An 18,082-nucleotide genomic window follows, 5' to 3' on the forward strand; every position below is an offset into this window, starting at 1 on the left:
ATATATATATATATATATATATATATATATATATATATATATCACAAATATATGAATTCAAATTTAATCTACTGAGTTCACTTTCCTTGTTTGGCTGTGTAAGGTTTCTGGGATGAACACTTTGTATTGGATAACCAATGGCAGGGCTCATCCCTGGGAGAGGAGAGGCGAATTCTCTCTCTCCCAGCAGTCATTGGTTGCCTGAAGTTCTTTGTATTGGGAGTACTTCATGAATCTTTTTCCTTTCCATGCTCACATTTCCACTTACAGTGCCATTGCTCTAGTCTCATTTATGCATCCATTCGGAGGAGAGGCTCTTTCACAGCAGACTTACTGGTTCTAACATAAATTTAAATAACAGTGTCATTGTGGTCTGTCTTCAGTCTAGGGTCACAGTTTCATTTTGCTGTCCTGTGCCTTCTGTCTCCTCTAATCTGGAAGACTTCCTCACTCTGCTTTGGTTTTAGGTGACTACTTTATTTCAATAGCAGGATTTCTTAGAAGCTTTAATATTCTTTCTTGAGAGTAAATCTCCTCAATGTGGACAGTACCTGACACTAGGGACACAACCCATTATTAGCTTGGTATTCAAACTTCCCATATGGCAGTCACCCTTTCTTTTCAGCTTTAAGTCACTGTTTAAACTAAGATTGCTCATATTTCTCCTAATTTCTTATTTTTATATCTTTTCCTATAGTGTTTTTTCTATGTGGAATTTTTTTTGCATTTATTGTTATCTAAGAGACATTTTAGACAAAGGACCACAGCTTCTCTGAATGCTTCTTTCTCCTATACTTTGTAATGGCATGGAGAAATTAATTTTCTAGCTAATTAAGTAATGAAATCAATTTCTGTTATATTCTTAGAAACTAATATTCATTTTATGTCTGTACTTATGCCGTTTTACTGCTTTAATGATCTACAATAGATCAAAACATACTTCAGCAAGGACAAACCAAATTCAAGTTAATTTATTTTCAACTTCTGAAACCAAGCTCTCATCATAACACTTTGTAGAAAGCAGAGAGCTACTACTGTTTTTGAATGAATGGAACTACTCCTTTAGAGAGAAGACAAATTGTGAAATGGCAAATTTTTCTTTATTAAACTTTTACAAAAATTTGTTTGAAAGTAAATGCTTTGGAAATAATTTTATTATTATGTGTAACTATTTTTCAATCTAATAGCTATTCTCATGAAGAGATGCAGATAAAAGTCTGCCAACATCTGAATAACATAAGATTACCCTAAGTAAAATGTCAATAAAATTAAATTTCTTGCTTCTAATACCACTAAAAGCCCAAAGCCACAATGTTTGTTTTGATTAATTATTAAGAACATTTTAGTTTTTATACATTAATGGATTTTGTGCCAGATATGGTTTCTAATTAATCTTTGAGTTTCTCTGATTTAACTGTATTTAAGTCCACTAAGTGTCATTGCTCAGTTTTGCATTTAGCCATGTCTAGAAAAATTATTTTAAAATAGTAGGGTAGTAATAATTTATATAAACTCACAAACATGTTTAGAATAGTCTAGATGTTGAAGCTTAGAAAAATGAATTTCATTGTTTGGAAATGAAATGATAGCTTTGTTGACTCTGCTAGCTGATTACCTTGCAGAAAAGAAATCCCATCATATATCTTATGAATATGATACAAAATTAATCTGATCTTTAGTAGTCACATGAGTTAGATTATTATAACCATAGATGTTGTATAAAATGCTAGACAATATCAATGATATGTTTATACAAAACTGAGACACTGTACAAGAACGGAAAATTGCTACATATAAATCAGTTGTTTCTAGAATATGATACATGATGCTACATAGACAGGTACAAGATCAATTGCTGAAATTACCCTGGGAGTTTTATCAGTGGGAAGGTAATGCCATATAAATGTTAATTATGGTTCTGAAAATTTGACCCAACATTGTGTATGTCTATAGGAGGCATATGAATTAAAATCAAGCATAGGGAATGAGGTTATGAACTTTGAAAACACTTTTCATTGAAAGAAGGCAAGTTCAAGGCAATTAGCTGTGATTTCAAATTATAAGAAATGTTCATTATAAGTAGTCATATGAAGGAAAAAGTAGGTGATTGCTTAGAGTTAGAGAGTGTGATCTTTAATCCTCATTGTCAACTTGACAGAATTCAGAATTATCGAGGGGACATTCTATAAAGTGCATATATGAGGAAATTTCCAGGAAGGTGTAACTCAAGAGGGAAGTCCCATACTGAATATGGATGGCTTGGTTCTCTGGACTGAGGTCCCGGACTGAATAGAAAAAGAAAGCAAATTGAGCACTTGCCTTCTCTCTATCTATCTTGGCTGCACACATACCTTGGCCAGCTGCCTTATGCCCCTCAAGTCTTACTTGTCTTGCCATTATTATGGACTCTATGCCTTTGCCAAGCTGAAATAAACATTTCCTTAAGTTGCTTTGCCTAGGCCTATTGCCACAGCAACCAAAGAAGTATGTAATGCACTGGGGAAGCAGTGCAGGCTGTGACAGCTGGGGGGGGGGGGGCTCCTGTAGGAGCCGATGAATCTGAAGCCAATATAGTTACACATATTGTTGAGTTTTCTATTTTTTTCTTTTTAATTAGGTATTTTCTTCATTTACATTTCCAATACTATCCCAAAAGTCCCCCATACCCCTCCCACTCTCCTACCCACCCACTCCCACTTTTTGGCCCTGGCGTTCACCTGTACTGGGGCATATAAAGTTTGCTAGTCCAATGGGCCTCTCTTTCCACTGATGGCCGACTAGGCCATCTTCTGATACATATGCAGCTAGAGACACGAGCTCCGGGGGGTACTGGTTAGTTCATATTGTTGTTTCACCTATAGGGTTGCAGATCCCTTTAGCTCCTTGGGTATTTTCTCTACCTCCTTCATTGGGGGCCCTGTGATCCATTCAATAGCTGACTGTGAGCATCCACTTCTGTGTTTGCTAGGCCCCGGCATAGCCTCACAAGAGATAGCTATATCAAGGTCCTTTCAGTAAAATCTTGCTAGTGTATGCAATGGTGTCAGCGTTTTCTAAAGGCAGTTGAAATATATACTTCAGTGATATATAAATTGAGTATCAAAAAAAGCACAGGGTACTTACTGTACACACACACAAAAAATCCAGATAGATCTATGCCTGAAACCAAAATCACTATTCATACAACAAGCATAAACAGCTTTACTGATCAACCATAGTTTTCTTCCTAAACATACACATCTCCCAGTAGTTTGCTATAGTAATGCGTGATTCATTGGGTGAGTGAATCTTTAACTGCTTTGAGTGTTTAGACAAAGATGAAGTACAGTGTATGGAGATGGTGTGTAAGGAATAAGTAATGAATTATATATGTACTGTATCTATGTAGCATTCAGAAATGACTAAATATGTGATATAGACAAAACTCATGCATTTCTCATAAATAAAATTTTCTTGGGAAAAGAACAATTCCAAGGAGGGGTAATAGATGGCTATGATTTTCCTCAACTGGGTATGTTGAGGGAAGTATGTAGCTGGGAAGCCCCAGCTAGAGGAAAAAAATCCTTAAACTAAAACAGCAAGGATGCTTTTTCGGTTTGACATTCGTGACTTTGAAACCCTCCATTCTGAAAAAAAATGTGATGAAAAATGATTGAGATTCTGTGTTCTAGAGGGTCAAAGAAAATATTTTAAAACATTCACTGCAAAAATGTAAAAATCATTGTATACATATAAATATGTCTAATTCCTGTGTATGTAGCATGTATATATGTGGCAAACGGCTGTTCATGCATTGTGTATGTGTGTAATGTCTGTGCATGTGGTGTGTATGTGCACATGTGCAACTGTGTATATATACACATGTGTATAATATCTGTGTATGTGGTTTTTATATGCACATGTTCATGCAAATGGATGTGGATACACTTGTGCACATATGTAATGTCTATGTATGTAGTATGTTCACGCCCACATGTGCAAGTGGGCGTGGGAAGGTCAGTGGTTGAAGGTATTTGTCTTCCTTAATTGCTTTCCAACTTGTCTTCTGAGATTGGGCATCTCACTAAGCCCATTGGATAGAGTAGCTAGCCTGAGAGCTCCTGGGATTTGATGTCTCTTTCTATGTGTGACTACTCTGAGCTTTTACATGGATCTCAAGGATACAAAGTCAGATCCTCATAGTTGTGTGGCAGGCACTTGAGTGGCTGAGCCATCTCCTCAGCACCTCCGTAAAAATCTCAGACAAACATACATATGTTTTCTTATTTTTATTTTCATATCATAGAACTGCCAAATAAACTCACAAACCCAGTAGGAGATACACAATATCACTTCTCTGTGCACTTAAAACTCAACAATGGGCTTCTGGGAAAGTGAGTGCTGTCCTTTGCCATGGCACAAGGATGCTCAGTGATATGGGTAAAGCATGACATCTAGAATCTGTCTATCTGAGTTTGAGGTTCACATTAACTCACAAGATATGCAAGCAAGGTGAATGCATACATCTTTGTGTCTTTCTCTTTTATGTAAAATGACTATACTAACATCTATCTAATAGGCATTTGGGGGATTGAATTCATACTTGTAAACTATTGAGAACCACTTAGTGCTGTGCCAAGCAAATGTGAGGGGAAGCAGAAGGAGGAAGGGCAACTGTTAACTGTGCTCACTACCTTTATGGAGGTACACCAGTGGTAAAAAATTAATTAAAGAGCTAAGGCTTGCTCTTACGTTTTGTCCTTCCTTTGTATTCTATGAGTATATAGTACTGAATTAGCTTTAGAGCCATCTGTGACTGTTGCTGTGAAATTGATTCTGAGACCAGAAGGGTTATCTCTACAGCCTTCGGTTATTTGACACCTTTTTCTATGCAGCCTAATCTAAATTTAGGCTGAGTTCTTATGATCTGTGTGGTGGAGATCAGTGACAGATGAAGATGTGGCAAGAGACACATAAGTCAAAGGACACAGGGATGATGTAAAACTGATTCTCAGAGCTTTCTGATCCCAGGTCCAACCATGAAGACCACTTCTAAGATGGAGCTTGATAAGACTCAGTATCAGTGAGACCTAAGAGAAAATACTTTGACCTTTAGTACTCAAAACAACAGGTGTAGAATTATTTCCAAAGAGAGATAGATATGGTGAGTTTTAGGGTTCTTTCCCATGTTCCCAAGAGAACGAACAGAGTGGTTAGATTTGTAATTATCTTCCTAGCAGAGGGTGCTGGGTCACAGGGGGACAGAACCAGTTCTATAGGACTGTTTTGACATTGATGACCATCTTCCAGGTGAGAAATGAACACGTGGATCAAACTGGACATTCAGGCCTGTGAGGAACACAGATCATCTCACAGCCAGACCACAGCCATTGATTGATCATCCATGCTGCTCACAATTTAATGTAGCCATGCTGGATGAAGGCAAGATGAACTTTTGCTTAGCCACTCCTGCTTTAAAGAAAAGAGTACATGTAAACGGGTGTGTGTGTGTGTGTGTTTAAAACTTGATCCATGATCACCTTTGCTAGCTGTTATTTTGTCATTTCAATCAAACTTTTGTACGTTTTGTGAAAAGTTTGACAAGAGACTTTTTTTTCTACCTCCAACCAATATCTTAAATGCAAAATTGTTCAATTAGTCAGCAAAGTTGTACCCCTTTGGGCAGATTCCCTGTAATTTAGTGGAGAACAGCTGTCTGGAAACCCTTGGAGTCCCTCTCCCAACCATCTAGGAAGTCTGACAGTGATCCTTTCCTTAGGTTCTCTTAGGTGTTTATATCCACTGACTAGTTAGAGACACAGCACTTTGTGCAACAGCCTGCAGGACCCTGTCACATATCAGAGTTTTTTCTTGTCTCTTGATGGTCGCCTGACCCACCCTTGACAGAGTCTTAAATATTGTCACAGTCATGGTAGCCAATAAGCACACAGGAGTCAATGAATATATAGGATACAAAAGTAATTTTTTATGATCAGATTTTAGGATATAAAAATTATAATAGTGCCCATATGCAACTATGAAAGAGAAACATAAAAATCAACCTCAACAATAATATATATATATGTATATATATATATATACATACACACACACACACACACACACACACAAAAGTGATCTCCTTTTACTAATAGTTTTGTTCGTACCTACAGTTAATTTCTGTCTAAAATTATTAAGGGACCTACTCCAGAAACTAACCATGTGTGTACTTTAAACTTAATATAATTTTGAGTATTGTTGTGGTGAAGTCTGTTACTATTCCTCTTCATTCCATCTGGGATATGAGCTATCCTTCTGCTCAATGTACCCATGCTCTATTGATTACCTGGTCTCTAAGGTATCAAGTTGGTAGTGATAGTACAGCAGTGGCTATGTTCTTATTACTTTACTTTCACCAATAACCTCTCAAAGCACAAATATAATAGTTTTTAAAACTCAGAAAGCTAGAAAAGGCATAAAGTACTTTCTCTAAGTGAAAATATGTATGTTCTTGTATGTATGTTCTTGACTTAAGGCTAGAAAGAAAGAAAGAGAAAAAACATGCTGAAGTTGCTAATATCTAATGTAAATTTTTATTGTTAATCTTTTACTGTATCTACTTAAATCTTATCCATAGACAGACATGAGTAGGAAGAAAAGTATAAGGATCCAGAAATGTAGATGATAGATTATTAGTATGTTATATGAATTAGGAATTTACTAGATGTCCCTCAACAGAGGAATGGATACAGAAATTATGGTACATTTACACAATGGAGTACTACTCAGCCATTAAAAAGAATGAATTTATGAAATTCTTAGCCAAATGGATGGACCTGGAGGGCATCATCTTGAGTGAAATAACACAATCACAAAAGAACTCACACAATATGTATTCACTGATAAGTGGATATTAGCCCAAAACTTAGGATACCCAAGATATAAGATACAATTTGNTAAACGCATGAAACTCAAGAAGAAGGAAGACCAAAGTGTGGACACTGTGCACCTTCTTAGAATTGGGAACAAAACACCCAGGGAAGGAGTTACAGAGACAAAGTTCGTAGCTGTGATTAAAGGATGGAACTTTTAGAGACTGCCGTATCCAGGGATCCATCCCATAATCAGCTTCTAAACGCTGACACCACTGCATACACTAGCAAGATTTTGCTGAAAGGACCCAAATATAGCTGTCTCTTGTGAGACGATGCCGGGGCCTAGCAAACACAGGAGTGGATGTTCACAGTCAGCTATTGGATGTATCACAGGGCTCCCAATGGAGAAGCTAGAGAAAGTACCCAAGGAGCTAAAGGGATCTGCAACCCTATTGTTGGAACAACATGATGTACTAACCAGAACCCCGGAGCTCTTGTCTCTAGCTGCATATGTATCGAAAGATGGCCTAGTCGGCCATCAATGGAAAGAGAGGCCCATTGGACTTGCAAACTTTATATGCCCCAATATAGGGGAATGCCAGGGCCAAAAGAATGGGAATGGGTGGGTAGGGAAGTGGGGGGGCGCTATGGGGGACTTTTGGGATAGCATTGGAAATGTAATTGAGGAAAATATGTAATAAAAATATTAAAAATCAAAAAAAAAAGGAATTTACTAGATGTCTTCATGTAGTCCCTGTTGATCGGGATGGTCTACTATAATCCTACAACTACTATAATCCTAGTTGTGAAACAAATCAGAGAGCACTATGTTTCAATGTAAAAAGATAAAATATTAAATACCTCACATTTCAAGTGTATTACATAAAAACTTCGGAGAGCAATGGCTAATCTGTTTATTTCCTAAGGACTGCATAATATAGTCGAAGCTATGAATTCATACTGGCAGCTTTGACTAGTCACTAAAATAAATTAAGAAATTCATTTACAAGTGACAGGTACATTTAGGTGGCAACCTATATGATTTACTTAGACTTTCCTTTGGGCATACTTTTATGAGACAGTCCAACTTTTATGAAATATTCTCACCTTGTTCTGCATTTAGGTTCAAGTTACTTTATTTGCCAATTTCTTGGAAAATGGCATTTTTGTTACTACATTCTGTTACATTGCAAAGCTTGGGGGTACATGCTCTCATTTTCACAAAAAATGATTAAGCAATTTATTGTGAACCTTTTTTTTTATGTCTTTTTTTTATATTTTTTATTACGTATTTTCCTCAATTACATTTTCAATGTTATCCCAAAAGTCCCCCATACCCTCCCTCCCCTGGTTCCCTACCCACCCATTCCCATTTTTTTATATGAGGTTTACTTTTCTACATATGTCTAGAAAAATTTGGATTTAAAAATTAAAAGGCTTAGAAGTAATCATTTCCACATTCTATCTATCTATCTATCTATCTATCTATCTATCTATCTATCTATCTATCTATCTATCTATCCATCCATCCATCCATCCATCCATCCATCCACCCACCCACCCACCAATCCATCTATGTATCTATTTGTTGGTTTTTCAAGATAGGGTTTCTTTCATGTAACAGAGCCAGCCCTGTCTGTCTGGGAACTCATTTTGTAAACTAGGATGTCCTTCAACTGACAGAGCTTCCCCTGCCTCTACCTTCTGAGTGCTTGGATTAATGTCATGCACCAATATGCTCCACAGTTCTTTTATATTTTAAACCAGACTGGAAAAAAAAAGATTAAAGAAGGACCAGAAGGACAAAAAGTAAAGATTGATAAAATCATGTGGAAATGATGGTATATGGTACTTAGTGGGTCCCAAAGACACATGGTTATTTAGCTGAGCATGCTGACATATCCCTTAATCCTAGCACTTGGGAATCAGAGGCAAGTATGTCTTTGAGTTCAGACCAGCCTGATTTAACACCAAAGTTCCAGGCCAACCAGAGAAACACAGTAAGTCTCTTTCTCAAAAATTATATAAATCACTCTATGTTGTTCTTAATCTTCCATGTTTTAAATAATTCCACTCCAAACAATGGTCAGAAATAAGTAGGAGCTTCATGGAAGGAAATTACCTTAATTCCTAGTACATAAAACTTTTTGTGGTCTAATCAATCCAATTCCTCTGATTCTTTATGGACCTGTTAACTGACACCAAATGTTAAAATGTTTCTGGGGAAGACTTTTTTTTTTTTTTAAAGGAATGATTATTTGCAGCATGAAGTGCATTATGGTTATCTAGCCAATATAAGGGATCACATGCTTACTCTAGAACCAAAGAACACTACTTGAAGACTGCATCAGCCTCACACCTCAGAATGTCCATTGGACAATGGATCACTTCAGGTGATGATAATGTATTTCACTGCTTAGTGAAGGTTGGATATCAAGTTGGAAACCATAGTAACTACTTCATTCTAAACAAAATGTCTGTGAAGAAAAATGAGGTAACCAGTTACTATGAATCATCAATGACTCCACAACTGCTGCTGTTTCTGCTGTTAATATATGCTCAGTGCTTATTTGAACCATTCACTACCTACCAGATAAAAGATACAAGACGTCAATAAAGGAGGCTATCAGACAACGATTCAAAAGTGTGACTTACCGATAGCAGTATTTGTACAGCACTGTGGATGACTTCTAGGTACTGGAAATCGACAACACAGCCTGTGACTGAGACGTATGTGTAGTCATCCATCATGTCATGGGCTGATGGCGGTAGCACTCTCCGGACACAGCCAGGTCCATGCTCCCTCCACCATGACCGGTGTACAGAGATGTTGAAGGTCATCAGATCTGTGTCCTATATGGCAGTAAACAAGAGAACAAAAGGAACAATCTCATTACATCATACCTTTGGGCTTTGACATTGGAAAGATTTCAAGATAGGTGAAAGTGCAGACACGATTTTAGTTTCAAATGAAGAAAGGAAGAAAACTGAAAACCAAAAATGTCATATACATGGCGTGTTTGCACTACTGAGTAAAAATCATTCAATGTAGAGTCCTTTGAATAATAACATTAGCCTTGTAAGGTTGCTACACATCAAGAGTCCAGAGGGCTTGTATTTTGCTTACATACATTTTTATTGTGATATTATCATTGATATCATTATCCTACAATCATATTTGCTGAGTGCTTCATTGCACACTAGATGATGTTGTATAAAAGTTCCATACACTATAGATGTCTCTGGGGATTTCAAAGGGAATTTGTTCAGAATTCTCTGCAAATATCAAATATATGTATAACCATCCCTAATGTAAAATAGTACAATATTTTTTATATAAACTATAGCTATCTCTACCTAAATTCAAATCATCTCCATATTTTTTTGTTTTGTTTTTTTTTTTTTGAGACAGGGTTTCTCTGTATATCCCTGGCTGTCCTGGAACTCACTCTGTAAACCAGGCTGGCCTCTAACTCAGAAGTCTACATGCTTCTGTCTCCTAAATGCTGGAACTAAAGGCATGCGCCATCACTGCCCAGCTTTCCATATTTTTTTAATATAATGCCTAGTACAGTGTAAATTCTATGTAAGTAGTTGAGGAAATAATACAAAAATAGTTTGCATGTTTTGTAGAGACACAGTTTGTCTTATTTCACTATTTTTAGTAATTGATTGGTAGAATATATGTATATGAAACCCACTGATATGAATATCTAACTAAATAGCCTTTGCCATTCATATAGGTAGTAGTATATACTTATTATATTTACTGAAATTATAGTTTACTTAATAATTATATCCTCTAAAATGAATGTTAAATTTCTAGAATCTGAGAATTTTTCTTATGTATCATCAGCAAAAATTTGCAGATCAGCAGTGGTCAGGATGTTATACTAAAATACATGGATGGGCCCAGACAATAATCCCAGGTCAGGTCCTTCCTTCCTTCCTTCCTTCCTTCCTTCCTTCCTTCCTTCCTTCCTTCCTTCCTTCCTTCCTTCCTTCCTTCTTTTCTATTTCCAAGGCAATTTCTAACAACTGAAACTGTCCTCAAATGTACTATGCATTGGAGAGTGGACTTGATCTACTAAGCATTCTACCACAGCTTCCACCTTATACCATGTGTCATGTGTCACTCTACTTGGATGAAATCATATGTAAAATAAACAGGATGTAAATGGAGATGAGATATACAGAGAAAGAGAAGAAGCCAATGTGACCATATAGGTAGACATTGGGGCGATACAAATCACTGCCAAGAAATGCCATGGACATTTGAAAGAGAATAATGAAAAGGATAAATAATATATGAAGATAGATGGTTCACAGCAATGCCAACAACAAACTAAACCCAAGAAAACTTATTTCAGATTTCTGCCTCTGGAAATGAGGGAGAAGGAATTTCTGTTGCTTAAGCCAACCAATTTGTGATAATTTATTATGACAGCCATAAGAAACTAGTGTGGGCAGAGAATTTTATAGGTAAATTAATTGGCATAAGTTAGTAGAGCAAGCAAGGTGTAGAGTGAGAACTTGGAGCTATGAAGTCTACTTTTAGCTCTATGAACAGCATCATGTGTACTCTTTGCTATTTCTTCCATTAAACCTTTGATTATGCTCTATACCCTGAAGACAGCTATGGTTCCTTCTTCAAATATCTTAACAAAATACATTAATAGTCAATCCAAAGGATAAAGAAGACACTATTCAATTTTTACAACTTAAAATTTGTCAGAGTAGAGACAACAACTCCAGACTTTCCATCTTCAAGAGATGACCTTCACTCTAGGCTGAGCATCTTTAATAGTAAAAGCATATCAACATTTTTGATTGTCAACAGGAAAGTATCATTGGCAGGTTTGAAATGTGACCTCTTATGACAGGTGTGTAGAAAATGTTATAAATTACATTGGGCTATGTATATAAGGTATATATGAAAAACACCCAGGCTTCAATGTGTTTTTGCAATAGGAATACATTATACTTCAGTCCTACAATCAAGGTATCTTAGGCATAAGTAAATATTAGAAAACCAAAGCCAATCTGAAAAATTTCTTGTCCCAGTCATTTCGAATACAAGACACATAATCTATATTTCTCCAAAGGCACCTGTGGTAGACTAAGATTTTATTTAATGTTTGAACTTTTGGGTGAGATGTCAACTAGAAATTGGCTTTATGTAACTTGTTGAAAAGACAGAATGAATGAAGGGAAAAATAGATCTATTCCAAAGTGAGAAAGAAACATCTTTGAAAATGTTCAAAAATCAGTACAGGGCATCTGAAAATGTCAGAGAAAGAAGAACAGGAATACAGTCAGTAGAAATAGCCAGGCACAGGACATCTCTGTAGAGAGTGGTTCTGAAACTTTGATTGGGAATCTACATGTGAATGATGAAGGTCCTCTTCTCCAATTGGTTCGTGTTCAGTCAATAAAGATGCCAGCACCCAATGACTGGGCAGAAGAGGTAGGACTTCCAAGTTCCCTCAGGAAGGCTAGGAGATGCTGGAGGAAAAAAAGAAATTCATTATGCTTTGGAGAGTGAGAGAGTCATCAGCCATGTGAGATCTCGGGTGGAGTGGCCATTCCTGTTTTCCCGATTGATCCTTGGGTAGCAGACAGGAGATTAGAAACACAACTAAGCTGAGAGCAAATTTAGGGTACTGAGCAAGGAGGAGGTGACTGGGCAACTAAATTGAGGGCAGATTTAGCATGTTGAGCAAGGAGTAAAGGGCAGAGTACGCTAGCCATGAGAGGCTTAGAAGAGCTCAGCCAATGGCCCGTATGGTGGTTTAAAAATGAGCTATGTGTGTATGTGTCTTTCATCCAAGGATCCAAGGGAAACAGGGCAGTGGCTGGTAGCATGGTCCTCCCGAAGCTTAAAGTGGGGTAGTAGAAACTACATACTACACATCTCCATTTGCATGGAAGGACAGAAAATGAGTCCTCATCCAAAAGTTAGCAGAGGCAGCCCTTGGTGAAAAGAGATTTGTAGTTCTAGCCTTAGACAAGGCCACACCCCTGATGAGTGTCAAACCCAATTGTAAATTTTGGTAAGGTAGTGATGCCTTTAGCAAAAGGGTCAGTACTGAAGAATTTGCAAAGAGACTTCAAAGAAAAGACTGCCTAGCCAAAGCCCTGAGGCACATAGAAGTGGCCCTATTAATGTGAAGACAGCACTGGTGGACACCAAATGCTTTTTCATTGTAGGTTTAACTCTAGAGATGAGCTTTTCAGAGAAACTTAGGATACAAAGAAAGAACAGCCTGGGGAACTGACACAGGCAAGCAGAACATGCACAGAGAGATCTCTTAGGTTAGCAAGTAAGCAGAATATAGACAGAGAGATCTCCAGGTAGAAAACAGAACAGAGAGAGACACAGACTGAAAGAACTGGACCAAGCAGAGCACAGGTCCTTAGCTTTGAGTCCTTCTTTTCTCCCCTCCCAGACACCCCTTTCTCAGAACCCCTCTCCAAGCTGAGGCTGGTCCTTGGCAGGGCTCCTCCATGGCATATGATTCAGTTCTTGCCCCCAGCTTTGTGCCTTGAGTTCCCATCCTATTTGCTTTACAAATTGTAAACTAAGTAAATCCATTTCTCCCATAAGTTGCTTTTTGGTTACGGTCTTTATCACAGCAATAGAAATCTAATCAGGACATAAAATAAATAAGGATTTCAATTGTCCATGTGAAATAGAGGAGGAAGAACTAGTAATGCAGGGCAGTCTGGTGGCTCCCAAGCAGAGGCACTGAACAGTTAAGCATCTTTGAGAGTGGATCAAGCCCAGGCTAGAGCACTGCATAGGTGGGAAGCTGGGGAGGAGGAACAGGGTCAGATTCTCTTGGGTTCACAGCTTCCTCTCCTTGTAAACAAGTCATGTTGCCATTCAGGCCAGACACTTGCTGGAGCAGCTCCATAGATGGCCTTTGCTGAGAGACTAGAGGCTGTTGGTCAACTGAGCATCCTGATCCCTGCTTCTTTGGCTATTTTCAGTCCTGTCTGTGGACATAATTTTAATAGTTTATAAAAGTAATGGTTTGGACTCTGCAAGCATAAATAAGCTGATGAAAAAGAGAAAGCCTTTGAAGTTGTAAATGGGTGAGATTGAATGTCACCATTTTGAATGTCACCACTCTGAAAAAAATCAGAAAAACAAGTATATCCCATATACTCTCGTGCATAGAGTGAAGCAGGAGGCCACAAAAATACCCAGAGTATATTCCAGGGTAAAGCTACTCTATATAGTTATATTTTTTTCCTCAGTTTAAGGAATTGAAGGGAACTTTATGAGCATGCCTGAAATTATACCAATAATAAAACATTTTACTTTTTTTTTTTGCTAGTTGGTTTGCTATTCAATTACCTTTACAGCAATAGTGCTTTATTGACAATAAAACATTTTGCTTCATTTTTAGGGTCTGTTGATTTGCTACATGAATCATTTCCAGCTCTCCGAGGGTAAAATATTACAGAAAAATAATTGCTTTCATTGGTGAATTTAGTTTAATGCAAAGCAATTTACCTGCAGGCAAACTGCAGAGATGCACACTGACTGCCCCACTTCCTGATCATCAGATTTAATCTCTTACAGTTCGTCCTGATTAATATAGAAGAGCTATGTGTTTTTCCATCTTAATAGAATTCATTAGGTTCTGGATGAATTAACATGATCTCAAAATTCAGAGAATTTTTTCTTTTAAGCATTCATATCTAGTGATCTTCGTTATTGTGGAACATTAGTTTCTTTCAATGTGACTTTGACTAAAATGTATACAAATAATACACAAATTATGCATATTTGTTAAACCCATAGAACATCTCAGCATAGTTCTTACTTATGTGTAGAGATACAACCATTTATTAACCATACTATGCTTCTACCAGCTGTATTAAAATTTGACAGTGAACATCAATAGCATAAAATTACATTTAAGGTTTATATTTCATGGGTTTGCTCTAGAGATTTATTTTAAGTTTGTATCCATTTTCTATGCCCTTCACTTCTAGATTTCAAACACAAAAACATTACTAAACACATAACAACTCGATTTTCTCTGGACAAGACAAATCAGACAAAAGGAAATGTATTGTTGAAACTGTCACTACATCAAGACCTAGAGCTTTTAAATACACAGATTATTATGAAACTACAGATAAATGATATTAAAATAAAATAATTTTAATATTTCAAATGTCATTTCTCCTTTTGACATGTAAGTAGAATGCTATATGATGCTTTAAGTTGACCTGATTAAAAATTATAAAACAACAAATGCAACTCTGAGATTATTTTATAACTAGAGATAATCTAAACAATAGTGTTCAGACTCATGAAATTATAAGTGAAGGGTAACAGAGTTTGGCATCTTGAAATGTGATATTTTGGCATGAAAATGACTTAGAACCAAAAACTTTGAAAAGAATATTTCTTTGCTTCAATGAGGATCTTAATTTACATAGTTGTCCTCCTTCCTCGCCTGTAAGGAAAGGTCAGCCTTGGTTATCTCACATGGTTTTACTTGCTGCCGGCTGGAAATAGCATAAGGAACTTCCACACAGTGTCTAGGATTTCTCCCTTATTGTAGCATTCCACACGCACTGCCTCCTGTGTGTGTGTGTGTGTGTGCTTAGGGCTGGTATTTGAACCATTTCTTTGATAATAACCCAATCCTTGGGTGTCTCCCACATATATATGAAATTATATGCCAAAGCTCTTGCTTGATTCTCTGTTATTCTGTCCCATCATTTGCTAATCAGCCCAGCACAGGGTGGGGAGAGAACAGCTGTACCCAGCATAGGGTGGGGAGAGAACAGCTGTGGAAAGTACAAGGCTCCAGGTATCTTTCTTGTGAGGTCAGGTGTAGGGGGAGGAGGTGATAACCAAAATCAGATTCCCAATTGTTTCTTGATTATGTCAATAAAGAATGTAGAAGCCAATCTCTGGGTGAAGGCATAGAGGTGGGGTTTCCGGGTGGACAGGAAGAGAAGAGGAGACAGAGGATAAGGGTTTCAGAGGAGGTTGTGGAGCGGATAGGAAGTGGGAGCTATGTAGGTCTCTCGGGTCACCTATAATATGCAGCCTCAGCCACAGGTGGAGGCCGAAGAGGATGGAAAAGGCTAGTGGTAGATTAGGATAGCAAATTCTTTGTCCAGCACTTGTGTTAATCTGGCTGGTTTTAAAATATTAAGGCTGTTTGGGGTTTCCATCTATGGCAGTGACTCAGGTGGCAGGAGAAAAGGCACAGCCGCAGGGCGGTTGTTAGAGGTTTGGCAGAGTAGGAGCTGGGCGAGATGGCTGATGCCAGCACCCAGAAAGGAGCAAATAGACACCAGAGCTGCTTGGCGAAGCTAGCCATGGGAGCTGGGTGAGATGGCCGTTGCCAGCATCGGGCAAGGAGCAAGCAGGTATTTTAAAATTACGCACAACAGTCAGCACGAAGGCAGTACGAGAGTAAGATGGTGGTTTTGACAGTGGACAACAAGAGTGGTTGTTGATATAAGGTCAGTCAGGAGTATCTTTTCCTGTACTGTGATTTGGAAAACTTCCTGAATAACTGCCTTTATCCTGTTTTTTTTTTTTTTTTTAAATCAGGTCTTTCATTGCATTAATCTACACAAATCTTTTGAAATGTTGCTCATTAGCACCAAATGTAAACATGCCTGACTTCATGTTATTCACAGTGTTTCTGAGGTATCAGTTCACTTGCAAAAATATCATTATATATTTCTTTTCATTAGCCAAAGAGAATTATTCTTTTGGGCATTTAATTTACTTTTGATATATGCTCAATTTGGTTTCAGATAATCCTCTCTATTTCGAACTACAGATCCAACTAAACAACAATATTTACAATCGTCTTTCATTCTAGATGCACATCAAAGGATTCCTGAATTCATTGTTATATAGACATGTGTATTCTTTGTCTTTTCACCTTGTTTCATCAGTTGCCAGCACAACTGGGGGTAAAACATGTAATGTTACAGGGAAGTCCATATGTGCTTAAAAAGTAGGAATTTTCTTGGTTTTCAAGAGTTTCTAGAATTGGTATTTATACAATAAAATCACTCCTGCATTTCAAAATGTGAATTACAACACTTGAGTTAATTATCTACATATCTAGTTATCTTCTCTATAGGGAGAGATGTGGATTTATATTATATGATTGGGCTTCACAGGGATGTTTAAGTATTTAAGTTCTGTAATATAAAGACTTCCCATAGTGACCTGCAAAGTTTAAGGATTGAGCTAACTGGGGCAACAGAGAAGGAGGTAGGTCAGTTATTCTCAGTAGGGAGTCTCTGTAGGGCAGTAGTTTAGGGTTACAGTCATCAGGGAAGGAGATGCTGGGGTTAATAGTTTCTGTACACAGTAGTTTTAGCTAAAGAGCAATCATTTATAACATTTATACTTGGAGCAGAGGAAAATGTTACCATTTCACCCAGGGAAGGCTTGGCCATTTTCATGACTATGAGGAAGTGTGGTCCTGGACATGGCCATGTCCATGTCAATAATACACAGTTTCTTTGGAATTTCATCACTCCCTCTAACTTCTCATTGATTTAAATATAACAGTGATTCTGTACTCTTTTCCTGTAGTAAGAACAGATGCTATAGAAAGGCCTATAGAATATTCAAGCTTCCACAGGGGAAAATCTGTCATTTGTTGATGCATTCCCAAATCTTCCTGAGGGTCATAGTAATTGGTTGTGTATAAATAAGAGTGTGAAAATTCAAGGGTAGAGGTATGCCTCTCTAATCTAAGGCAGGAGGATTGAGATAATTTAATAAGAGCCTGGGCCCATCATGAGAATGTGTGTGCATATACACACAAAATACATTGTACACACACACACACACATACATACTTAAAAGTCAATCTCCAAAATGGGTAACAAGGAACACAAGTAGACACACAAAACCATTATACAATGTAAAAGTCATATAAAGAGGTAATTTGTTGTCACTGCATAGAATTGCTTTATATAAGGAGCCTAGAAATGGCTTCCCTGAGTTGAGTAGATATTTAGGGTAAGATATAAACAAAGGGAATAGAGAGGTGGCTTAGTCTTTTTTTTTAATGTATTTTTTTAATTGGGTATTTATTTCATTTACATTTCCAATGCTATCCCAAAAGTCCACCATATGCTCCCCCCGCACACCTCCCCACCCACCCACTCCCACTTTTTGGCCCTGTCGTTCCCCTGTACTGAGGCATATAAAGTTTGCA

General features: G+C 37.5%; 1 protein-coding gene across 2 annotated transcripts in view; it reads right to left on the reverse strand.

The window, feature by feature from the left end:
• The window catches only part of Nkain3 (sodium/potassium transporting ATPase interacting 3), a 617,618-nt gene that overhangs the window by 131,979 nt on the left and 467,557 nt on the right, over positions 1-18,082 (reverse strand). For both annotated transcript variants that reach the window (XM_021159668.1, XM_021159669.1), the window contains exon 4: positions 9,510-9,707. In XM_021159668.1, the coding sequence (XP_021015327.1) occupies positions 9,510-9,707 (198 nt within the window). The remainder of the gene's footprint in view (positions 1-9,509; positions 9,708-18,082) is intronic.

Source organism: Mus caroli, chromosome 4 (genome assembly GCF_900094665.2).
Source record: "Mus caroli chromosome 4, CAROLI_EIJ_v1.1, whole genome shotgun sequence".
NCBI lineage: Eukaryota > Metazoa > Chordata > Mammalia > Rodentia > Muridae > Mus > Mus caroli.